This window comes from Cervus elaphus, chromosome 9 (genome assembly GCF_910594005.1).
Source record: "Cervus elaphus chromosome 9, mCerEla1.1, whole genome shotgun sequence".
Taxonomy (NCBI): Eukaryota; Metazoa; Chordata; class Mammalia; order Artiodactyla; family Cervidae; genus Cervus; species Cervus elaphus.
The window spans coordinates 18,294,202-18,319,593 of NC_057823.1; the positions used below are offsets into that span (position 1 = coordinate 18,294,202).

At 46.3% G+C, this 25,392-nt stretch overlaps 1 protein-coding gene across 2 annotated transcripts; it reads left to right on the forward strand.

Annotated features, from left to right (window-relative positions):
• The first annotated feature begins 7,616 nt into the window (after positions 1–7,616).
• Positions 7,617–24,884, forward strand: TSPAN16 (tetraspanin 16). 2 transcript variants are annotated; one of them, XM_043913937.1, is made up of 7 exons: positions 7,617–7,725; positions 10,495–10,692; positions 14,492–14,566; positions 16,255–16,362; positions 20,479–20,631; positions 21,467–21,550; positions 24,703–24,884. In XM_043913937.1, exons 1-7 carry the CDS (start codon positions 7,657–7,659, stop codon positions 24,748–24,750), a joined length of 735 nt encoding a protein of 244 aa, XP_043769872.1. In that variant the 5' UTR covers positions 7,617–7,656; the 3' UTR covers positions 24,751–24,884. The 2 variants fall into 2 exon arrangements, with proteins under 2 accessions (XP_043769872.1, XP_043769873.1); XM_043913938.1 differs by lacking the exons at positions 7,617–7,725; positions 10,495–10,692; positions 14,492–14,566; positions 24,703–24,884 and adding exons at positions 15,457–15,607; positions 22,565–22,845.
• Positions 24,885–25,392: the final 508 nt, after the last annotated feature.

Below are 25,392 nucleotides of genomic sequence, written 5' to 3' on the forward strand. Positions count from 1 at the left end.
TTTCCTGCCTGTGTTACTGTCCTACAGCTGCCATAAATTACCATAAGCTGGTTTGAAGCAATAGAAAGGTATTCTCGCCCTGCTCTGGAGGCCAGAAATCTGAAATCAAGGTACTTCCAGAGCAACGTGTACACGTGCACACTCAATCATGTCCGACTCTTTGCAACTCCATGGACGGTAGCCCTCCAGGCTCCTCTGTCCATGGGATTCTCCAGGCAAGAATACTGGAGTGGCTGCCATTTCCTCCTCCAGAGGATCTTCCCAACCCAGGGATCAAACCCATTGTCTCCTGCATTGCAGGTGGATCATTTACCTGCTGAGCCACTGGGGAACACCCCAATACTGCTTGCAAGAACTCTGAGGAAGAATCCTTTCTTCCTTCAGCATTTGTTGGCTCCTGGCAGGCCTTGGCTTGTGGCTACATCAGCCCAAGCTCTGCCTCCATCTTCACGTGGCCTTCTCCTCTCTCTGTCTGTGTTCAAATCTTCCCCCCTCCCCAACTCTTTTTTAATAAGGACACTAGTCATTGATTTTTAAAATATTTATTTATTTTTGGCTGCACTGGGTCTTCGTTGCTGCGTGAGGGTTTTCTTCTAGTTGCCATGAAAGGGGCCTACTCTCAGTAGTGGTGTGTGGGCTTCTCATTGCAGTGGCTTCTCTTGTTGCGGATCACGGGCTCCAGAGTGTTTGGGCTTCAGTGGTCGTGGCTTCAGTAGTTGCCCCAGGGCATATGGAATCCTCCCAGGCCAGGGTTCGAACCCACTCCCCTGCATTGTCAGGCAGATTCCCAACCATTGGACTACCAGGACAGTCCTGTTTCTGTTTTGTAAATAAGTTCATTTGTATCATTTTTTTAGATTCCATATATAAGTGACATCATGTGATATTTGTCTTTCTATGTCTGACTTACTCCACTTAGTATGATAATCTCAGGTTGCATCCATGTTGCTGCAAATGGCATAATTTCGTTCTTTTTTATGGCTGAGTGGTATTCCACTGAATATATGTACCACATCTATGTTATCCATTCATGTCTCGCCCATTGTATGAGTTTGACTTTTTTTTTTTTTTGAGTTTGACTTTTTTGAATGTCTGTAACTGTCTAAGACCAGAGTTACATTTGTGATTAGAATGGGCCTTGAAAGGATATTCACAATTTTTAAAAAAGATGACAGTTCTGGGTAGTAGTGCCTGAGGGCTTGCCCATTGCATGGAAAGCTTTACAATTGTCCTTATCACCGTGTGGCAGGTAAGGAAACTGAGGCCAAGGCTTAAGTCATCTGGCTAGTGAGCGGGGACACTATGATCTGAAGAAACCAAGTGTTAGGGCCCAAACCTCTGACCATTTGGCCTTCCTCAAGGATTCCCAGTAAATTCCATCTGACTGCCGATGTTTGGGGGCTTCTCAGGTAGTGCAATGATAAAGAATCTGCTTGCTAATGCAGGAGATGAAGGAAACACGGGTTCGATCCCTGGGTCGGGGAGATCCCCTGGAGAATGGGAAGGCTACCCACTCCAGTATTCTTGTCTGGGAAATCCCATGGACAGAGGAGCCTGGTGGCAACTGTCCACGTGTCGCAAAGAGTCAGATGTGACTTAGCAACTGAGCACACATGCATATATAAGACAGATAACTAACGGACTTCCGTGGTGGCCCAGTGGTGAAGAATCCGCCTTCCGGTGCAGAGGACCTGGGTTCAATCTCTGACTGGGGAACTAAGACCCCACATGCTGAGGGTCAATTAAGCCCGTGGGCCCCACAATTACCGATACCGTGCGCTGCAACGAAGATGCTGCAACTAAGGCCTGACGCAGCCAAATAAATATGTACCGCAGAAAAATTAAAAATATCTTTTCAAAATATAATTTTATTGGCATATAGTTGATTCACAGTGCTGTTAGTTTCTGACGTAGAGCAAAGTGAGTCAGTCACGCATATACCACTCCTTTTTTAGATTCTTTTCCCATGGAGGTCATGACAGAGTATAGAGTAGCATGGCCTGTATTACACAGTAGGCCTTTATTAGCTATCTATTTTTTAGTATTCATTTTTATTTGTTTACTTATTTGGCTGCGTCAGGCCTTAGTTGCAGCATCTTCGTTGCGGCGCACGGTATAGGTAATTGTGGGGCCCACGGGCTTAGTTGACCCTCAGCATGTGGGGTCTTAGTTCCCCAGTCAGAGATTGAACCCAGGTCCTCTGCACCGGAAGGCAGGTTCTTCACCACTGGGCCACCACGGAAGTCCGTTAGTTATCTGTCTTATATATGCATGTGCGCTCAGTTGCTAAGTCACATCCGGCTCTTTGCGACCCATGGACTCAGGTACTTTGGCCACCTGATGCGAAGAACTGACTCATTGGAAAAGACCCTGATGCTGGGAAAGATTAAACACGGGAGGAGACGGGGATGACAGAGGATGAGGTGGTTGGATGGCATCACTGACGCGATGGACATGTGTTTGAGTAAGCTCTGGGAGTTGGTGATGGACAGGGAAGCCTGGCGTGCTGCAGTCCATAGGGTCACAGTCGGACACGACTGAGCGACTGAACTGAACTAAAGGTGAAATTCACATAACATCCAACTGACCACTCTAAAGTGTACAATTCTGTGGCATTCAGTACATTCACAAAGTTGGGCAACCCCACTCCTATCTAGTTCCAAAACATTTTTACCACCCAAAAGGAATCATGTCCCCAGAAAGCAGTCAATCCCATTCCCTGCCTCCCCTCAGCCCTCAGCAATGACAAATCTGCTTTGTCTCTATGGATTTGCCTATTCTGGACATTTTCTATAAATAGAATCAGACAATACGTGGCCTTCTGGGTCTGGCTTCTTTCATTCAGCGTGCTATTTTGGAGCGTTTATCCCCATCATAGCATGTATCAGAGCCTCATATACCTTTTAAGACTGAATAATATTACATGGCATGGATGGATCACTATTTGTTTAAATATGTATTCCGTCCATACACGTGGCTCTGTACTTTATTGCTTCACTTAAGAGACTGTGGTACGTCCCTGGTCATCCAGCGATTAAGAATCCGCCTGCCAGCGCAAGGGACATGGGTTAGATCCCTGGTCCGAGAAGATCCCACATGCCGTGGAGCAACAACAAGCCTGTTGGACACAGCTACTGAAGCCCAGGAGCCCTAAAGCCCATGCTTCACAACAGAAGCCACCGCAAAGAGAAGCCTGCGCACCCCAGTGGAGAGTAGTCCCCAGCTGCCACAACTGGAGAAAGGCTACACGAAGCCAGGAAGACACAGAGCAGCCAAAAATAAACTAAAAGGAAAAGAAAAAGAGAGAGAGACCATGATTTGAAGATCTCATTTCAAAACCAAATTACCTTTGTTACTTCTCCTTCATTTCCCCAGCTGCAGAATATAACATGTCTTAGCTCGGGCTGTCATAGCAAAATAGCATCGTCTGGGTGGCTTAAACAACAGACATTTATTTTCTCACAGTTCTAAAGGCTGGAATTCAAGATTGACGTGCCAGCATTGGTTTCTAGTGAGGTCTCTCTCCCTGGATTGTGAATCAATATGAATTTTTGTGGGAGACGGGACACAAATCAGTCCCTAACACTTTGCTATCGTTGGGCCGTGCCATACTTAATCAGCCTCCTTGTGAAGGCATTTAGGTTGTTTCTGATCATTCACGAACTCAAACTAGGCTTTAGAGCAAGTGTTGGCAAAACTGCAGCCTACCACCTGTTTTTGTAAATAACATTTTGGCATATGGCCGCACCCATTCGTTTACATGTATTTACATATTGCTCATATATATACTGTGTAGGCTTCAACAGCAGAGTGACAAGTGAGAAACATTTATTCTCTGGCCCTTTCCAGAAAAGATTTGATCACTCACGTAGAGAACAAACGTGTGGATGCCAAGGGGGAAAGGGGGGATAGGACGAATTGGGAGATTGGGGTGGGCATACATTCACTATTGATACTGTGTATAAAATAAATAACTAAGGAGTATCTACGGCACAGCACACGGACTTCAACTCAGCGCTCTGTAATGACCTAAACGGGAAGGAAATCCAAAGCAGAGGGGATGTATGTATTGTTGTTCTTTAGTCACTAAGTTGTGTCCGAGTCTTTGCAACCCCATGGACTGTGGCCTGCTAGGCTCCTCTGTCCATGGGATTTTTCCAGGCAGGAATACTGGAGTGGGTTGCCATTTCCTCCTCCAGGGGATCTTCCTGAACTAGGTACTTAACCCACGACTCCTACGTTAACAGGTGGGTTCTTTACCACTGAGCCCAATGTATGTATATGTATGTGTATATGTGTGTGTGTGTATGTGTATGTGTATGTTTATATGTATATGTGTGTATATGTATGTGCATGTGCATGTGTATGTGTATATGTTTGTGTATGTGTATATGTTTGTGTATGTGTATATGTATATGTATGTGTATGTGTATGTGTATATGTATATGTATGTGTATGTGTATATGTATATGTATGTGTATATGTATGTGTATGTGTATATGTATATGTTTGTGTATGTGTATATGTATATGTATGTGTTTGTGTATATGTATATGTATGTGTATGTGTATGTGTATATGTATGTGTATGTGTGTATGTATATGTTTGTGTATGTGTACATGTATGTGTACATGTATGTGTATATGTATGTGTGTATGTGTATATGTATGTGTATGTGTGTATGTATGTGTATAAGTATGTGTGTATATGTATATGTATGTGTATATGTATGTGTGTGTATATGTATGTGTATATGTATGTGTACGTGTATGTGTATGTGTATGTGTATATGTATATATGTATGTGTATGTATGTGTATGTGTATATATGTGTGTGTATATGTATATGTATGTGTATATGTATATGTATGTGTATGTGTATATGTGTGTGTATGTGTATATGTATGTGTATGTGTATATGTGTGTATATGTATGTGTATGTGTATATGTGTGTGTATGTGTGTATGTGTATATGTATATGTATATGTATGGCTGATTCGCTTTGCTGTACAGTAGAAAGAAAATACTGCAAAGCAACTATACTCCAATGAAAACTAAAAGAAAAGCAAAATTTAAAAAGCAAGGTTTTGTTAACTACTGGTCTATATGCATCTGAATAAATCTGTAGTAGAAATTCCTGTGGGGGATATCTGCTCCCCCCAATCCACATGCTTTAAAAAGTCCTGAGAGTTCTGTTATTGCTATTGATGACAAATACATCAATTTAAGGACAGTTCATAGACCAAAATGGGCTACTAATATAAATGCTGTGTGTGTAAGACATTGTCTCCTTTTTTATAAACCTTTTAAAAATTTATTTTTAGTCTGACACTGTTTTCTTGAAAATCGTGCTTTTCCAAAACTTCTAAAATATAAGGAAGGAGAGCAAGCATGTGGAGAAATACATTAGGACTCTCAGCACACCCTGTGTATGTATGTGTGTTAGTTAGTCAGTCGTGTCCAACTCTTTGGGATCCCATGGACTGTGGCTCTCCAGGCTCCTCTGTCCATGGGATTCTCCAGGCAAGAATACTGGAGTGGGTAGCCATTCCCTTCTCCAGGGGATCTTCCCCACTCAGGGATCGAACCCAGGTTTCCTGTGTTGCAGGTGAATTCTTTACTGTCTGACCCTCCAGGGAAGCCCCTCAACACGCCCTGAGCCCTGTAATTAAGGAAATACTAGAGTGACTCTTGTTACTCTACCATGATATTTCAGTGTCCTCCTAATCACACTGTTCTATCCCTGGGTTCTATCCTTCAAGGGGAATTTTTCACTGTTGTCTAGAACCTTTGAACCGTGCCTGATGAATTGCATTAGTTTGCTGCATGCTTTTTTGTTTTTTCTTTTTGGTCCGTGTCTTGAATTTACAATCGCCGGATGCCTGCATTATTCTGTCTCTCCGCATTAATTCAATGGGTGTGTGTTGGAGGGACTTGGGAGTGGTTCTTGTCCCTTCATTCCCTCACACCTGAGGGCTGAGCAGAGGCTCAGGGGTTGGGGCGGGTGGTGCAGATGGAGACGCGTTGGGATATGCCTGGCTGGGAGGCGCCAGGGTCGGGGCGCAAGTGCTTCCGATGACGGCCACCAGGGGGTGCGAGAGGCCGGGATCTGGGCCTCTGCCTGGTAGGGAAGCCGGGGGCGGGGCTGCCGCGGGGGCGAGGCACCTCGGAGAGTTTCCTGCAGCCTCCTGCATCTGATCTAGCTTCCCAGTTCTAGCCTCCCTGGATGGCAGGCGCTCCACTGCGCCCCTGAGGCCACACCACCCTGCCTCCCACCCTCCCCGTCCTTATCCATCCTTCATTTTCCCGCCCTCATTTACTCCACCCCTCTCCTGTCCTGCTTTGCTCTGGTGTTCTCCAAACATTTGAGCCCCCCTGTTTTCAGGACCCCAGCATCGAGCGCTGAGGCTCTTTCCCCCAAAATGACCTTTTAGAGAAAGATGTGGAAGGACACACTCCTAGCTGTGAACGTGACCCGTGGTCCAGGGAGGAGACAGCCACGCCTCTACGAACTTAGTTCTGTATGTTTCTAGAAGCAGGCAGTTTGACAATATTCAGTAAATGAATTCAAATGGAAAGTTTTTTTTTTTTCCTTCTTTGAGATGTGCCCTGGAGATCACAGAAGATCGTGAAACCCCTGAGCCCTCCAGAACCTGGTCACAGACACACTCCAGCCCAGGGGCTGGACAGAGGAGCCCCCAGGACTGGACCCGGACGGAGTGCGGGCCAGGAGACAGTGAGGGTCAGTGGCTGCAGGAGTGGGCCTGGGGGCCTTCAGTGCCTGCATGGACATTTTTTGCCTTGAAATGCCCTCTCTGCTTCTTTCATCATCATCAAGAAAGACCCACTGATCAATGACAACTGGCTTAAGGATGATATCTTCATCCGCTCTGGCCAAGGAGGCCTCAGATGCAGAAAGTACAGGCTCTCAGGTGGGAAGGGGACCGAGGTTCCTACCTCTGTGTCACTCTTGGAGGTTCAAAGCCCAGCCTTGGCCCTGCTGCCTGTGTGGTCTTGGGCAGTTACCTTGGCCTCTCTGAGCCAAGTAAGAAGTCTGAGCCCAGTGAGCTAATGTGTAAGCAAGGGACTGAGGAACCCGATGGCTTGTAGCTAGATTCCTGCTCCATGGAACCTCTTCATTCATTCATTCATTCCACAGTGGTTTCTTGAGCGCCACTGTGTATCAGGCTTTGGGAACACAGCCATGAATTGGACAGCCCACACACGTATCCACGCGGAGCCCCCAGTCAGCAGGGACATCAACCACATGAGTGGTCAGTGCTAAGCATTATCCCTGTAGTTCCTGGGTAGTGTAGTTCCTGGGTAGTTCCATCTGGGGGTGGGGTGTAACAGAGTGACTTCTTCTCCATTCCTGATGAAGAACCAGCAGGGTACAGTTTGGGGCACTCGCGTCCCTGGTGCTGGGAGCCTCGCTCCAGCATCTGATTGTGATGTGATAAAGGCTGTGACTTAAGAGGGCCGGCCGTTGGGGCCCCTCCCCAGCCGAGGATCGGGCAGCCAGGAGAGAGAGGGGCAGAGCAAGTCAGCTTTGGTAACCCCACCCCACTCCCCAGACCTCTACCATCTTGGGAAACAGGAGCCCAGAGGTTTAGGAAGATGCTGACTTAACTGGTCAGGGCACCCCAGTCTGGCTGACATGGCTGAAACGCACACTCCATATTATTCCTTGAAGAAAATGTTTTCTTTCTTCAATAGTGTTACTGCTGTAAGTATGTCACAACCCAGACCCTGGGGCTTTGCAGCCCTTCCTCCATGGCTGGTTCCTTCAAAGACAGAAATAAGTTGATCCAAATTCGCTGGCATCCGGATCTGTGGTCCCCGGGGACCCAGGAGGGATGTAGGGCAGACAGACGAGGAGCAGGATGCACTGGGAACAGGCGTCGCCTCCACCAACCCAGAGCTGCTAAATCAAGCAGAATTGTGTGCTCTGGGGGACCTGAGGGTCAATGGTGGAAGAACTCAGCTCTAAGGCAAACCCTGCAGAAAATGAAAGTTGTTTGGAAAGGCAGGAGAGAATGGTTCTTCTATTGGTCCTTTACATGTTTCAAACAATTTTTTTTTTTCTTACTACAAAGTAACCCATGGGACTTCCCTGATGGTCCAGTGGTTAAGAGTCTGTGTTCCCAATACAGCGGGCACAGGTTTGATCCCTGGTCCGGGAACTAGATCTCACATGCCACAACTGAGACCCAGGGCAAACAAATTAAAAAAAAAAAAAAGGAAACCTGAAATGTGCACTGCGGAAGCAGTCATTGTTTTCAATAGTAAGACTGTATGAGGAAAGGTTGCCAGAAAAGAGAAGGAAATTAAATATTACTGCTACTCTCTTCACCTGTGTGGCATCATTTTGATGGAAATTAAACAAGATAGCCATTTAAAAGGCGGCTGATGCCTGTCATGGGAACATGGCTCAATAAATATCATTATTATATCCTCCCAGACCTTTCTATGTACCTTTAAGAACAGCAACACAAACGTATGCGACTGTTTTACAATCTTCATTTTTTTCCTCTCTTTTGAAAAATTGTAAGTTTTACCTCCTTTTAAATAGACTTAAAAAAAAAATAGACTTCTTTTTAGAGAACTTTTAGGTTCACAGCAAAATCAAACGAGGGTACCAAGACTTCCCATATAAGCCCTGCCCCCCACACATGCTCAGCCTCTTTTGCTGTCAACATTTCAAATCAGGGTGGTCCATTTGTTATAATGAAACTATGCTGATATCAGGGGCTTCCCAGGTGGCACGGTGGTAAAGAATCTGCCTACCAATTCAGGAGATGCAAGAGTTCTATCCCTGGGTCGGGATCGCCTGGAGGAGGAAATGGCAACCCACTCCAGTATTCTTGCCTGAAAAAAAGGAAATGGACAGAGGAGCCTGGCGGGTTACAGTCTACCGGGTTGCAAAGAGTCGGACACGACTGAACCCCGCAGGCAAGACATTGATATCATTATGACCTTATACATTGACCACTGTTTTCTCTTTTGGTCATGCCTTCTGGCTTGCAGGATCTTAGGTCCAACCAGGGATAGAACCCGTGCCCCCTGCAGTGCAAGCATGGAGTCCTAACCACTGAACTGCCAGGGAATTCCTGGTGTACCATTCTATGGCTTTTCACAAGTGTATCTACCATGTCAGCATCTTATGAATAGTCTCACTGCCCTAAAAATCCTCTACGCTTCACCTGTCACCCCTCCTCCCCTAGCCCCTGGCAACTACTGATCTTTCTTCTGTCTCCATAGTTTTGCCTTTTCCAGAATGTCATACACTTGGAATCATAAACCATGTAGCCTTTTCAGATTGGCTTCTTCCATTCAGCAATGTGCCTGTAAGTTTCCTCTCTGTATTTTCCTGGCTTGACAGCTCATGCTTTTTTCGTGCCAATAGTCCATTGTCTGGATGTTCCATAGTTTGTTTATCCATTCACATGCTGAAGGCCATCTTGGTGGCTTCTAAGTTTTGGCAGCTATGGATAAAGCTGCTAGAAGCATCCATGTGCAGGTTTTTATGTGAACATAAGTTTTCAACTCTGTTAGATAAATACCAAGGACTAGGACTGCTGACAATCTATTTTTTTTAAAAATATAGGCCTTAAAAACATATTTGTGTGTCAATAAACATTCTCCTACAACAGAAGTCGGTGAAATACAATGTTGTAAACAGATAACATTTCTTTGTATATAAAATTAGTTTGTTTATGAATTGTGTGTGGCTGGGCTTCCCCGGTGGCTCAGCAGTAAAGAATCCGCCTGCAATGCAGGAGCCGCATGAAATGTGGGTTCGATCCCTGGGCTGGGAAGATCCCCTGGAGGAGGGCATGGCAACCCATTTCAGTATTCTTGCCTGGAGAATCCTATGGACAGAGGAGCCTGACAGCTACAGTCCATGGGGTCGCAAAAAGTCAGACACAACTGAAGTGACTGAGCACCCATGCACCCATGTGTATGACTGCCATCCGATACACTGGCTGAGTCGTTTCAGTTGAGAATGTATGGCCTGCAAAGCTCACAATATTGGGGACTTTTCCGAAAGAAAATGTGCCACCCTCTGTCTTACAAGCATCATTTAAAATAACTGTCTAGGATCCCATTGCAAGGCGGTACTATGATTTACCTACCCAATCTGTATCTTTGGTTGCTTCAATTATTTCCAACACTTTTACCTGGTTCTGAGGCTCATCCTATGTGACTATTTTTCCTAGGTTGAATGTCTAGAAGTGGAATTTCTGGGTAAAAAGTTTTACCATAAAACCTTGAAGGTGTTAAACACCAATTACAAAATATCCTCCTGCCCCTTCCCTCAAAAAAAGGCTGTTGCTGATAGCAGTGTATGGAAAGATTCTCTACATCCTCACCAACTCTGGGCATTGTGAGTTTTGAAATGTTTTTGCTGATTTTATTGGCCTTTGTTGCCTCCTCCAGGAGTTTGATTTGTATACAGCTAACAGATTGCTTTCTCCTGTTTTCTGTTCTAAAGCTCTCTGGCATGATCCTCATTGGTCTGAGCATCTATGTGAATTTCAGAGGGGCTGTCCTGACCAAGGTCCTTGGGCTGTCCTCCGCATACCTGTTTCATATTGGTTACCTGTGCCTGGTGATGGGCAGCGTCACGGTGTTGCTTGGCTTCGCCAGGCGGCAGGGAGCGGCCAAGGAAAGCAGAGGCACCCTCTTGTCTGTAAGTTGGATCTGCACACAGACCCCACAACTCCTCCATCATGTCTGAATCCTTCCCTGCAGGTGTTCTAAATTCCTTTGATGTTTCCTATTTTATAGTGTTTATGGTGTCTTTTTAAGAACACCAGATGCAAGCATCTTTTTTTTTTTTTAATAACTTTAAAAAGTGATTTATTTATGGTGATGTTTGGTCTCCATTGCTGTGTGCAGTCTCTCTAGTGGCAAGCAGGGGGCTACGCTTTGTTGCAGGGTTCAGGTCTCTCTTGTGGATGAAGGACAGGCTCTAGTCTTCAGAAGCTGCAGAGTGTGGCTTCGGTATTTGCGGCACATGGGCTAAGTTGCTCCGAGGCATGTGGAATCTTCCCGGACCAGGGATTGAACCCGTGTCCCATGCACTGGCAGGCAGGTTCCTACCCACTGCACCACCAGGGCAGTCCCATCTTTTTCTGTATGATGGGTCTCATTTAGAGCCCCTCCCCCGCCCAAGTGCATAAATTATACCCTCCTAGGTTTTCTTCCCGTTATTTTATGTCTTACTTTCTCACTCTTAGCTCTTTAGTCTTTGGGAGTTTGATTGTGTGTGTGTGGTGTGAGGTAAGGATCTGATTTCTTTTTTTTCTTCCTAGTTGTGTGACATACTATTGCACTTACTGCCTGGCCCATCCAGTCCCCCTCTGTCTTTGCTGGTTTCCATTACGCTCTGGTCTGTTCTATGCACACTGCTCTGTTCCCTTGGCCCATGTATATGTCCCCCATGAATACAACACTATAGTAATTGCCACGCGGCACAAGTACACGGTCAGATGCGTGGAGTGAGAATATTTTGAGCACGATCATCAGATCATGTCACAGATTTTACATGTCTTACTCATTCTCACATGTAGCCTTGGCCAAATGTCTCCCCAGCGTCCAGCTCCCAGAGTCCCCATTCCCACTTCCCTTATAATCTTGTCTGAACTGATCATCCCATTTTAAGTTGAATCTGTCTCCACATCTTTTTTGTTTTGTTTTTAAAGAAGCACTCTCTCTCTTTCTTTTTTTTTTTTTTGGCTCTGTCTGGTCTTAGTTGGGGTAGGTGGGATCTTTCCTTGTGGCCCAAGGGCTTCTCTAGATGGAGCACAGTGTCTTAGTTGCTCTGCAGCATGTAGGATCTTAGTGCCCAGACGAGGGATCAAACTGGCATCCCTTGCATTTAAGGCAGATTCTTCACCACTGGACCACCAGGAAAGTCCCTGCCTCCAGCATCTTCCCCTACTGTGTTGCTGCAAAATTTCAGTGGTTTTAATTTAGAGGTTTCAAGGTGATCCTTGCTCTAGCCATCTCCCAGAGAGTCAACAGCCCCCATTCTTAAAGAATCCACCCTCCCTCTCCACCTCCCTGAATATCTATCATCTCTAGTTTTCTTGATTATTTCATTCAATAAGTATTTATTGAACCAGTCCTGTGTCTGCAATATTTCATTTTCTCTTCTAGAGGATGTTGTTGTCTCTTAGCTGTGTCCGACTCTTGGCAACCCTATGGACAGCAGCACCCCAGGCTTCCCTGTCCTTCACTATTTCCTGGAGTTTGCTCAAACTCATGTCCATCGAGTCGGTGGTGCCATCCAACCATCTAATCCTCTATCACCCCTTTCTCTCCTGTCCTCAATCTTTCCCAGCTTCGGGGTCTTTTCCAATGAGTTGGCTCTTTGCATCAGGTGGCTAAAGTATTGGAGCTTCAGCTTCAGCATCAGTCCTTCCAATGAATATCCAGGGTTAATTTTCTTTAGGATTGACTGGTTGGATCTCCTTGCAGTCCAAGGGACTCTCAAGAGTCTTCTCCAGTATCACAGTTCAAAAGCATCAATTCTTCAGGGCTCAGCTTTCTTTATGGTCCAACTCTCACATCCATACATGAATACTGGAAAAACCTTAGCTTTGACTATACAGACCTTTGTCTTCAAAGTGATGTCTCTGCTTTTTAATATGCTGTCTAGGATGCATACAGGATCAGTAGCATGGGGGGGCACTTTTTGCTTTTTTTAGCCTTAAAGCCCAGCATATGGTGATGGAAGCTGCTCCCCCTGCAGTGGAATCAGGGAGTTTTAATCACTGGATCTCCAGAGTCCTGTGGGCACTATTTTATCCATAGTTTAACTTGGAGGGATCAAACAGTCTTTTCTCTCATACCAAAGTCCAACCCACTGGCAAGTTCAATCGACTTTACCCTCAGCCTCTGGTCCCTCCAAAGCTTCTGAGACCTCATCCACAAAAGTACAGTCCTGGTGGCATTGGGAGCCACAGAGGGATCTGAGCAGAGTTGTGCCCTGACAGATGCGCCCTCTGGTGGCTGTGGAGGGAACACCATGCGGGGAGGACCAGAGTGGAAGGACTGGGTTTGTCCTGATGGGAGACAGTCGGGGCTAGACCCAGGGGAGCCCTGGCCGGCATTAGAAGTGGGTTAATTCAGGATAGATTCTGAAGAGGTCACCAATAGGACTTTTCGATGCCTGGCTATGTCTTCTGGATGCCTCAGTCACCCAGAGGTTGGGAAATACTATTGGTGTTGTTCAGTTATATCTGACTCTTTACGACTCCATGGGCTACAGCACCCAGGCTTCCCTGTCCTTCACCATCTCCCAGAGTTTGCTCAAACTCATGTCCAACGAGTCGGTGATGCCATGCAACCATCTCATCCTCTCTCGCCCCCTTCTCCTCTTGCCCTCAATCTTTCCCAGCTTCAGAATCTTTTCCAATGAGTATTCAGGGTTGATTTCCTCTAGGATTGACTGGTTTGATCTCCTGCTGTCCAAGGGACTGATAATAATAACAGGCATAGGTAAAAATAGATGAAAGGAGACCAGGATCTGACCTTTCTTGGACACCCCTTCCCCTCACAGTATTTCCCACTGTTTCCCACCAGGCATGTGAATTTCATCGGAAACAGGAGGCAGCATATGTTGATATTTTCTCCCTGGCACTCATCCACCTGTCATCTGGCATCTCCCCTTCAGTCTTATCACCCCTCCCCCCAATTTACATATCTGAGATTTATTGGCCCTGCTTCTTCTCCCGGCAACTTTTTCTTTTTTGGCCACAAAGCATAGGTTGTGGGATTTTAGTGCCCTGACCAGGGATTGAATCTGGGCAGTGAAAGCATGGAGTTATAACCACTGGACCTCTGGGGAATTCCCTCCTGCCTCTATTCTATGTCCCCACTGTCCCCCCTGCTTCTCTATCCCTCTCTGCTATCTGGACTTCCTAGATGGGTGCTAGTGCTAAGGAACCATACTGCCAATGCAGGAAATGCAGGAGACTCAGATTCGGTCCCCTGGAGGAGGGCATGGCAACCCACTGCAGTATTCTCGCCTGGAGAATCCCATGCTCAGAGGAGTCTGGCGGGGTATAGTCCATGGGGTTGCAGAGTTGGACACAACTGAAGTGACTTGGCACGTACGCAGGCCCTGCTGTCTGCACACACACAGTCAGAAGTTCCCTCTTAGGCCTCTGGGACTCCCAGAAAGTTCTGGACATGAAATGGGGTTCTAGCTATTAGCTCTTAAGAACACCCCACTGCCAGTATCCTGGACAACATCCAGGAAAACGACACAAGGAAAAAATAAAATCCACCCCCCCCCCCGCCCCCGTCAACCCCACTATCCTGCTACCCCCACCACCCACCCCACCTCCCACCCCACCACCACCCAACACCAGGCGTGAGGTCTTTCAAACTGGAGAGGCTACAGGGTGGCCTGGGGGTGGGGATGGAAGGACTTCCGGCAGGCTCCCAGCCCCCACCCCCCACCTCGCTGTGTCTTCCAGTGTTTCTTGGTCATGGTCATCATTCTCATTGTGGAAATCACGGCTGCCACGGTGGTCTTTGCCTTCTTCCAGATTGTAAGTACATGGCGGCTTCTCCCACTCCACATTAGAAATAGATGGAATCAATAGAGCCCCGCCCCCTCCCCTCCGCGGACCCCACCCCCACCCCCCGCCAGGCACCCACGCCCTCCAAGATCTGGTGGTGGTGGGACACTGCGTCTCTAGAGATCGGGTGAAAAAGCCAAAAACCTCAGCCCTCTCCGCCAAGGCTCTCCTCAAAAAACCTGCTGGGTTAATCTGACCTCTCTCCTGCATTTGCGGCGAGCCTTGCGGGGGATGGTAATGGGAAAAGCTGTGAAAATTGTTGCGGTTTTGAAATGAGTTCAAAATAGAGGGTTATTTAGCAATATCCATCAAAATGGCAAAGCACGTATGCTTTGACCCAACCATCTGGTTTCTGGGAATTATCCAAGGATATCCTTGTTTGTGGGCAGCCTGACATACATATACCAGGATGTACAAAAGATCGTTTCCGTCCTAGTGGAGCATCAGTTTGGGGGAAGGGGGATTATAATTTATAATAATCCAGACAAGGGAGCCGATTGCAGCTGGAAAGAAGGAAGAAGGAGGCTGTATGTACAGGAGAGGGTACATTCTCCAGAATGTAGTTCTGTTCTTGTTTACCTCTGGGCGAGGCCCACCTTGAGACAAGGATTTGAAAGCTCCTGGTTTGAGTGATGATCCCAAGAAGCACCAGTAGGGGGCATGAGCAGTGAGGCAGGGAAGGGAATGTAGCCGCCAAAAGCTTACACTGTACAACTGGGATCAGTCCTGGTTGGGATGCAAAGAGCACGCAACTATTTCCCGAAGCCAAGGGGCGAGGGAGCTGCAGTATTGATCCGCCACCTAATCATCAGGCATTGTTTAAGGGCTGCTCCCAGGGCGCATGCGTACTGAGAGGCCACTTAAAGACCCTCAGTCGCTGGCAGGCTCCCGGACACAGAAATTAGCGAAGCCACCGGGATTTGAGCCGGCTACCAAGAGCCGCTAATGCTCTTGTTGAAAACAGCCAGACGCCGAATAATGAGAGTAGCCGGATGCCGAACCGTGAGAGTAGTATGAAGCGAGGAGAACAATAAGGAGAGTATTCTTTGCTTTGACACGCATAGTATATCTCTTTGGGGACACAGGAATCTGTAACCCTGTGATGGAGTGGGAGAAACTTGTCGGCTGGAAGAAAAAAGTGGGAGGGAGACTTTTCATGATTTACCGTCTGTGCTTTGTGAATTTTGAACCGTGCGATTATTTTAACTCTTTGGGGGGAAAAAAAAGGTTTTAAATTTAAACCTCTATTCAAACACACACACACAGAAAATTAAAGTCGCGCCTTTTGTGCAGAGAGAGATTCAGTTGCTAAAGATGATTTTCAAGTCCCTAATCGAATTGCAACCCAGTCGGGGGCGTAGCGGGCGAGTGGGCGATTCAAAAGAGCAAATGATTCAAAGCAGTTTGCGAGGATGAAAGCAGCCAGATGCGCTGGGCTCCACACCCACGCTCCTGCTTGTGTCCCCCTGGGGGTGGGGGCAGGCACGACGGTAGCCTGAGTTCTTCCTCCTCCAGCGCAGACCCTGGCTGGTGGAGGGGCCAGGAAGGAAGCGGTAGGGAAGTCCCCTTCCCCGCCCCCGCCCTGAGTCCCCAAGAAACCTCACCAAATGGGCACCTTGCTGTTTTCTGTGCTCACCGCTCCCCGTTTCATCGCTGAGGTTCGAGAAGTGGCCTTGGAGCACAACTTCGTGACCCTGAGGAAGAATTACAGAGGTTACGAGGAGCCAGATGACTACTCCATGCGATGGAATTTGGTCATGGAGGAGGTGAGATTCACATTTTTGTTTGTTTGTTTGTTTTGTAATGAAAGACGCATAACATAAATTTACCGTCTTAACCATTTTTAAATGCTCAGTTCGGTGGCATTAAGCGCATTCACATGGTTGAGCTACCATTGCCAGCCTGCCTCTCCACAACTGAAACTGTCCCCTTTAATCACAAAGGCTCCTTCTCCCCACCTCAGCCCCGGGCAGCCACCATCCTCCATTCTACAATGCTCTAGGAATATGGCTCCTTTTAGTTCAGTTCAGTTCAGTTCAGTCATTCAGTCGTGTCCGACTCTTTGCGACCCCACAGACTGCAGCATGCCAGGCCTCCCTGTCCATCACCAACTCCCGGAGTTCACACAAACTCATGTCCATTGAGTCAGTGATGCCATCCAACAATCTCATCCTCTGTTGTCCCCTTCTCCTCCCGCCTTCAATCTTTCCCAGCATCAGGGTCTTTTCAAATGAGTCAGTTCTTCTTATCAGGTGGCCAAAGTGTTGGAGTTTCAGCTTCAGCATCAGTCCTTCTAGTGAACATTCAGGACTGATTTCCTCTAGGATGGACTGGTTGATCTCCTTGCAGTCCAAGGGACTCTCAAGAGTCTAGGGACCTCATATGGGCTTGGTAAAGAATCTGCCTGCAATGCAGGAGATGAAGGTTCTATCCCTGGGTCGGGAAGATCCCCTGGAGAAGGAAATGGCCACCCACTCCAGTATTCTTGCCTGGAGAATCCCATGGAGAGAGGAGCTTGGCGGGCTATAGTCCATAGTGTCGCAAAGAGTCGGACATGACTGAGCAACTGAGTGTGCTCACACACAGGGACCTTGTCTAAGTGGAATCATGCAGTTCTTTTCGTATCTGGCTAATTTCACTAAGCATTCTCCAGGTTCATCCATGGTGTAGCAGGTGTCAGAATTTCCTTCCTTTTTACACTTGATCTTAGCCAAAAGGCCGAGAAGCGGTAATTTCCTTCCTTTTTAAGGCTGAATAATATTCCTTTGTATGGATGGACTGCATTTTATTTATCCATTTCTCTCTCCATGGACTGGAGCTTCCCAGGTGGCGCTGGTGGTAAAGAACCCACCTGCTAATGCAGGAGACATAAGAGACGAGAGTTCGATCCCCAGGTCAAGAAGATCCCCTGGAGGAGGGCATGGCAACCCACTCCAGTGTTCTTGCCTGGAGAATCCTATGGACAGAGAAGCCTGGCGGGCTACAGTCCATGGGGTTGCAAAGAGTTGGACATGACTGAAGCAGCTCAGCAGTACACACACTGTCCATGGACACTTGGGTTTACAGGTGTACAAATATCTCTCCGAGTCTCTGTTTTCCATTCTTTTAGGTGTATGTCCAGAAATGGAATTGCTGGATCATCTGATAATTCTACATTTAATTTTTTTTTGAGGAATTTTCGTACTGATTTCCATAGCAACTGCCCATTTTACATTCCCATCAGCAATGAAGGCACAAGGGTTCTAGTTTCTCCACATCCTCACTGACATACTATTTTTTGTCTTTGCTTTTTGGTAGTAACCATCCTCATGGATGTGCGGTGTTAGGATTTATTTCTTTTTTTAATATGTGTCTATTTATTTGGCCACATTGGGTCTTCGTTGCGGTATCTGGGATCTTTCATTGTGGTGAGCAAACTTCGCTCCAGTTGTGGTGTACAGGATCAATAGTTGAGGTGCTGTGGCTTAGTTGCCCCGTGTTATGTGGGATCAGAGTTCCCCAACCAGGGATCGAACCTGCGTCCCCTGCCTCGGAAGGCAGATTCTTAATCACTGGACCACTGGGGACGTCCCCAGGATTTATTTCTTTAGTCTTGGTGTTTAAGGAGCAGGACTGGCCTCCATGTGTCATCTAAGCTTTTGAGGCAGATAATTGAGAAGGGTCTGTGAGGCCAGGAAGCATGTGAAAGGGAAAAGCCATCACCTGTTTGTAGGAATGTTTTCTGAGTTTGGGGCCCAGGAACTGGTATGGGGTCAAGTTCAGGCTCTGGAGGCATCACATGATGGGTAGGGGACTTGCCTGCATCCCTGTTTTGGCTTCTGAAGTTTGAGATGGTGGAAAGTACCTCTCATTCATTCATACAGTCCTTCCACTAATCTTTTAAAATTTAAGTATAGTTAATTCACAATTTTGCATTTGTTTCTGGTATATAGCAAAGTGACTCAGTTATACATAGTTTTTTCATATTCTTCTCCATTATAGTTTGTTACAAAGCATTGAACACAGTTCTCTGTGCTATCCGGTAGGTCCTTGTGTTTATCTATTTTATATATAGTAGTGTGTATCTGCTAATCCCAAAACTCCTAACTTATCCCTCCTCTGATAACCATAAGTTTGTTTTCTATATCTACATTTATCTGTTTTGTAAGTTCATTTGTACTGTTTTTTCTTTAGATTCCGCATATAAGCAATGTCATATGATACTTGCCTTTCTCTGACTTGCTTTGCTTAGTATGATAATCTCTAGGTCCATCCATATTTCTGCAGACGGCATTATTTCATTCTTTTTATGGCTAAGTAGTGTTCCCTTGTATATATGTAGCACATCTTCTTTATCCATTCCTCTGTCTATGGACATTTAGGTGGCTGTCCTTCCAGGAATCTTTGTTGGACACTTACTGTGTGCTGGGCACTGTTTAGGGACAAAGCAGGGTGCAAAACAAAAATCCTTTGCTCTGTGTTACTGACACTTGGGAAGGGAGACGGGCAAGAAACCACTAAGTAAACATGTCAGGAGTGCTAAGTATTATGAAGAAAACAAGGCAGGTAAAGAGAGAGGATTTGTTTACGCTTAGATACTAGTTGTCATCTATTTTTAGCACACAGTAGATGGCGTGTCCTAGTCCTTTGTAGTTAGTCGGGGATGGTTGATGAGTTCTGGCCAATGAAAAGTAGTATGAGTCACTTCCTGGCCAAATTATCTAATTGTCAGTGCTCTCGAGACTTTTCTTTTCCTTCTGTCCCAATAGTGGAACCACCTGGATAGTGACTGCTTCACCAGCCTGAGTCCCTGAGAGACCTTGATAAGTGGAGTTCTCCTGCCAGGTTAGGAAGAGCATGTCATGTGAGTGACAGATGAACTGCTAAGATTGAAGACCTGTTTGTTATGCAGCATCACTTAGCCTGGCCTGACTGATACAGGGCTGGAGACCTGAATGAAGTGAGGGCGTAAGTCATGTAGGTAGTTGAGGGAACAGCATTCCAAAAATAACCATCTAAAGACTCTGAGGCTGACGCTTACTAAGTGTGCTTAAGAAACAGAGAGAAATGGAAAAGGAAATAGGAACCCCCTCCAGTATTCTTGCCTGGGAAACCCCATGGACAGAGGAGGCTGGTGGGTGGCAGTTTATGGGGCCGTAAAGTCAGACACAAGCATATAAACCACTACCACCACCATCTTGTCTAATCCCCTTTGCTTAGCAAAAGCCAAACAATAAAAAGAAACATTCAATATTAAAAAAAAGAAAAAGAAAGGAGGGACTTCCCTGGCACAGTGGATAGGAATTTGCCTGCCAATGCAGGGGACACGGGTACGAACCCTGATTTGGGAAGATTCCACATGCCAAGGAGCAACTAAGCCCGTGCACAGCTACTGAGACCTCGCTCTAGAGCCTGTGAGCTGCAACTACTGAAGCCCTCGAGCCGAGAGCCTTTGCTCTGCAACAGAAGAAACCACTGCGATGAGAAGCCCGTGCACCGCAATGAAGAGTAACCCCCACTTGTCACAACTAGAGAAAAGCCTGTGTGCAGCAACGAAGACCCAACACAGCCATAAATAAATAAACAATTAAAAAAAACAACAACAGAAGACTGATATGCAGCTGGGTGAGTTCAAGGGACCCAGCAGGGAGAAGAGAAGGTGATGGGGAGGATCATGCAGGGCCTCATGGGCCATGGTGAAGAGTTCAGCTTTTACATCAATTAAGGTGACAGTCGTAGTGGGTCCTGAGCCATGATGGGTGAGAAAGGGCAGTGTTTACACAGGCCCTGGAATAATGCGACTGCCTGCTCTAAACAGTAGCCATGGTGACTGTGATTTCTATTGTTTGGATTATTTCAATATTTGAAAGGGAGTCTTCAAGTGTTTATTCTCCTCTCTGCAGCTCAAGTGCTGTGGAGTGAAGAACTACACAGATTTTTCTGGCTCCTCCTTTGAAAGGGCGACAGGTCACACCTACCCCCGGAGCTGCTGTAAATCCCTGGGGACCATGGACTGCGATGGACGCAATGTGTCTGCAGACGTCATCCACCAGGAGGCAACTTGAGATTTTGAAGAATCTGCCTGCAATGCAGGAGACCCAGGTTCAATCCCTGAGTTCAGGAAGATCCCCTGGAGGAGGAAATGGCAACCCACTCCAGTATTCTTGCCTGGAAAATCCCATGGATGGAGGAGCCTGACGGGCTACAGTCCATGGGATTGCAAGTCGGACACGACTGATCGACTGAGCACCCACGCAACACAGGCATCACCTAGGTAGACCCTGAGGGCCAGAGACTTTTTTTTTGGCTACACCGAGGGGCTAGCTGGATCTTACTTCCCTGACCAGAGATTGAACCCTCAGCAGTGAGAGCAGAGTCCTAACTATCCGACCCGACTGCCAGGAAATTCCTCCCACTGACTTCTATAAAAATTGTGTTGGGTGAACTTTCCTGGCAGTATAGTGGTTAAGACCCTGCACTTCCACTGCAGGGGGCATGGGTTCCCTCCTTGGTCAGGGGACTAAGATCCCACATGCAGTGGGTGAGGCCAAAAAAAAAAAAAAAAGTAAAAAAATAAATAAATTACTTTGTGAAAAAAAATCTGACCTGTAGGGATTGATAGGGCCTTGGAATCCACCAGGGCTTCTCTGGTAGCTCAGCTGGTAAAGAACCCGCCTGCAATGCGGGAGACCTGGGTTCCACCCCTGGGTTGGGAAGATCCCCTGGAGAAGGGAAAAGCTACCCACTCCAGTATTCTGGCCTGGAGAATTCCATGGACTGTACAGTCCATGAGGTTGCAAAGAGTCAGATGCCACTGAGTGACTTTCACTTCACTTTGGAATCCACTAATCCCTAACCAGATCCCTCCTACTTTGATGTTTGTTTCCCCAGGGCTGTTTCCCTAAGCTCCTGAAAATAACCAAGACTCAGAGCACCAACCTGAGTGAGGGCTGTCTGGGGGCAGCAGTGATGCAGGTAAGTTCCAGCTCCTCTGGGACACACCAAGGTCTTTTAATGAGCACCTACTGTGTGCCAAGCACTGTTTGGGACACTGAGACACAGCAGTGACAAAAGACAAAAATGGTTGTTAAAGCTATTCTCCTACCTCATTTATAAGACAACTGCATAAAGCAATAGTCATAAAAGTGTGCTTATGTGAAGATGTAATTTACATGACAAGAATAACACAAAGAATGTTGGAGAGAACACAACTATATAGGAGTTAAGTTTTCGTATGGTACTGATTGAGTATTTATCCAAACTAGATTATGAATAGTTAAGATGTCCATCGTACTCCCCAGGGCAACAACTAAGAAAATAATTTTAAAATATAATAAAAACAAGAAGGGAATTAAAATGGTGCACTAGAAAATATCCAGCAGATGAGGACTTCTCTGGTGGTCCAGTGGTTAAGAATCTGCCTTCCATTGCAGGGGAGGGCAGTTTGATTCCTGGTTGGGGAACTAGGATCTCACAAGCCTTGGGGCAGCAAAGCCCAGTCACCACAATTAGAGAAGCTTGAATGCTGCAGTGAAGAGCCTGCATTCTGCAACTAAGACCCAACACAGCTAAACAAATAAATATTTAAAAAGAAAATATCCAACAGAACAGAAGGCTGTGATGAATGAATAAAAGAAGAGCAACAAAAAAGGCAAATAGAAAACACAGCAAAGTGGCCGATATAAATCCTACTTTCTTGGCAGTTACGTTAAATGTAAAGGAATCAAACCACTTAACTATACACTTTAGAAAGGTGAATTGTATGATAAATGAATTACATCTCAATAAAGCTCAATAATTAGAAAAAATGTCCATCCCCTTGAGCCCTGGAAGTTTTTCTCACATTTTCCCCATATTGATTTTTCATGCCCCTGCTCGATCCCTTCAGTCATGTCCGACTCTTTGCATGAACTGAAGCCTACCAGGCTCCTCTGCCCGTGGGATTCTCCCGCCAAGAATACTGAAGTGGGTTGCCATTTCCTTCTCCAGGAGATCCTCCTGACCCAGGGATCGGACCTGTATCTCTTGCGTCTCCTGGATTGGCAGGCAGATTCTTTACCCACTGAGCCACCTGGGAAGCTTCACATGAAACTGTTTTTCTGCAGATTACCACCAGCCAAGATATGGATGAGTCTCATCTGTCTGATTCGTATTTTTAAATGGATTTTTTTTTTCATTGTACACATTTATATTGAATATTTGTTTGCAAACTACATCACACCATCCTCCCCAGGGAAGTCAAAGCAGTCAAGATCCTAGCAGGAAACAGAATTCAGCCCCCACAGTCATTTAAAATATATAAATAAATAAATAAATATATATATACATATATGACTTTTCCCTTAATTTTATTTGTTTGTTTTTGGTTGTGCTGGGTCTTCGTTGCTGTGCATAGACCTCCTCTAGTTACAGTGAGCAGGGGCTACTCTTCCTTGCAGTGCAGGGGCTTCTAGTTCCAGGGGCTTCTCTTGTTGCCGAGCATGGGCTCTAGGCACACAGGCTTCAGTAGTTGCAGCTCTCAGCCTCCAGAGCAAGGACTCAGTAGTTTTGGCGCATAGGCTTAGTTGCTCTACGGCATGTGGGATCTTCCCAGACCAGGGAATGAACCCATGTCCCCTGCATTGGCGGGTGTATTCTTAGCCACTGGACCACCAGGGAAGTCCTAGAGAGTCCTTTGAGGACATTTTTAGGGTCAGGGAGCTAAGCTCCCACATGCCTTGTGGCCAAAAAACCAAAACATAAAACAGAAGCAATATTGTGACAAATTCAGCAAAGACTTAAAAAAAGTGGTCCACATTAAAAAAAAAAAAAAATTAAAAAAAAAGTTTTATCCCACTTCTGGGCATACACACCGAGGAAACCAGATATGAAAGAGACACATGCACCCCAATGTTCATCGCAGCACTGTTTATAATAGCCAGGACATGGAAGCAGCCTAGATGCCCATCAGCAGACAAATGGATAAGGAAGCTGTGGTACATACAATGGACTATTACTCAGCCATTAAAAAGAATTCATTCGAATCAGTTCTAATGAGATGGATGAAACTGGAGCCCATTATACAGAGTGAAGTAAGCCAGAAAGATAAAGAACATTACAGCATACTAACACATATATATGGAATTTAGAAAGATGGTAATGGTAACCCTATATGCAAAACAGAAAAAGAGACACAGATGTACAGAACAGACTATTGGACTCTGTGGGAGAAGGTGAGGGTGGGATGTTTTGAGAGAACAGCATGTATATTATCTATGGTGAAACAGATCACCAGCCCAGGTGGGATGCATGAGACAAGTGCTCGGGCCTGGGGCACTGGGAAGACCCAGAGGAATCGGGTGGAGAGGGAGGTGGGAGGGGGGATCGGGATGGGGAATACATGTAAATCCATGGCTGATTCATGTCAATGTATGACAAAACCCACTACAATACTGTAAAATAATTAGCCTCCAACTAATAAAATAAAATAAAAAAGTTTTCAGGGGCCTCTTGTGGAAGTATCAGCAGGGTTAAGGAGAATGAGGGCTAGCCACATAGGAAGCTTTTACTGCTTCTATGCCTGAAAGGGTAGGGAGAGCAAGAGTCAAGGAAAAGGAGAAAGAAGGAGCCATCTGCCCACAGCTGTGATCTTGCAGAGCTCAGGGTGGGCAGAAGAGGGCGGGGGTGGGGGGAAGAATACTCCAACCTTTCTTTCTGTCCACCTGTCTCCTATTGGCACTTCCTACTGGCCAAACTTAACAGGAATTTAGGGAGCAGGTGTGCGTGTGCGCGTGTGTGAGTCGCTCAGTCGTGCCCGACTCTTTGCAACCCTCGGGAGCTGGGGATTCTGGGAAATGTCATTTTCAGGACCCAGGGGGTGAACAAAAGAGGGTGGAGATGAGATCTGGGGGAAACAAAGGGAGAGTGACTGACGTGCATCCCAAAATGCCTTCTCCTTCTACCTTCTGATGAGATTTATTGTGTTAACAGTCCGATTTACCTCCACCTTGGCCCTGAGAGTCCCTCTGCTGTCTGTCACACCCTGCCCTGACCTTTCTAAATCACGATGTATCTCCGTGTGTTAAATTTGATGTGGGTTCCAGAGACGCCTCACGTCGGTTCAGTGTTTCTTTCTTCCCCCATTTCAGCTGCCAGGAACTCTTGCCACCTTGCTGCTGGTCATCAAGCTGGGCTGACAGGCCTGGGGAGAACAGGACCGCTGAGCCCCCCTGGCTGCTGGAAGAAGATGTGGGCTCAATCTGTTTCTCTGCGGCACTCCCTGCGTCTGGAAAAGGAGATGGATAATAAAAGATTTGGGAAATCCTCGTCATCTTGACTCCTTTCTCCTTCATTTTATGTTTCATCCCAGCTGACAGCGGTTGTAATTCTAAGTAGCTGGATGGGATGACATGCCTTCCTGCCATTGACACTGCCCTGTTTTGTGAATTACTTTGTGAGGAACCTCCCTGGCGGTCTAGTGGTTAGGACCCTTGCACTTCCACTTCAGAGGGCATGGGTTCAGGGAACTAAGGTCGTGCAAATCACATGATGTGGCCAGAAAGAAGGTTAAAAAAAAATTACTTTGTGAGAAAAATCTAAAATTCTCATGAAAAAGAATCCTCTAGACCGTCATCCAGTTTCAACCATCACCAAGAGTTCAATAGTGTTTGTTTCATTAACCATTTTTTCTCCTTGATTTTTAAAAAATATTTATTTGTTTATTTGGCTGTGCGGGATCTTGGTTGTGGCACATACGATCTCCAATCTTTGTTGGAGCATTCAGGATCTTTAGTCGACACATGTGAGATCTAGTTCCCTGACCAGGGATCAAACCCAGC

Excerpts from the sequence above, each read along its gene's own strand:
- TSPAN16 (XM_043913937.1), top strand. The coding sequence starts at position 7,657 with ATGGCTGAAACGCACACTCCATATTATTCCTTGAAGAAAATGTTTTCT. Across the intron at positions 7,726-10,494 it reads TCTTCAATAGTGTTACTGCT|CTCTCTGGCATGATCCTCAT; the intron begins GTAAGTATGTCA and ends TCTGTTCTAAAG. Across the intron at positions 16,363-20,478 it reads GGAATTTGGTCATGGAGGAG|CTCAAGTGCTGTGGAGTGAA; the intron begins GTGAGATTCACA and ends TCCTCTCTGCAG.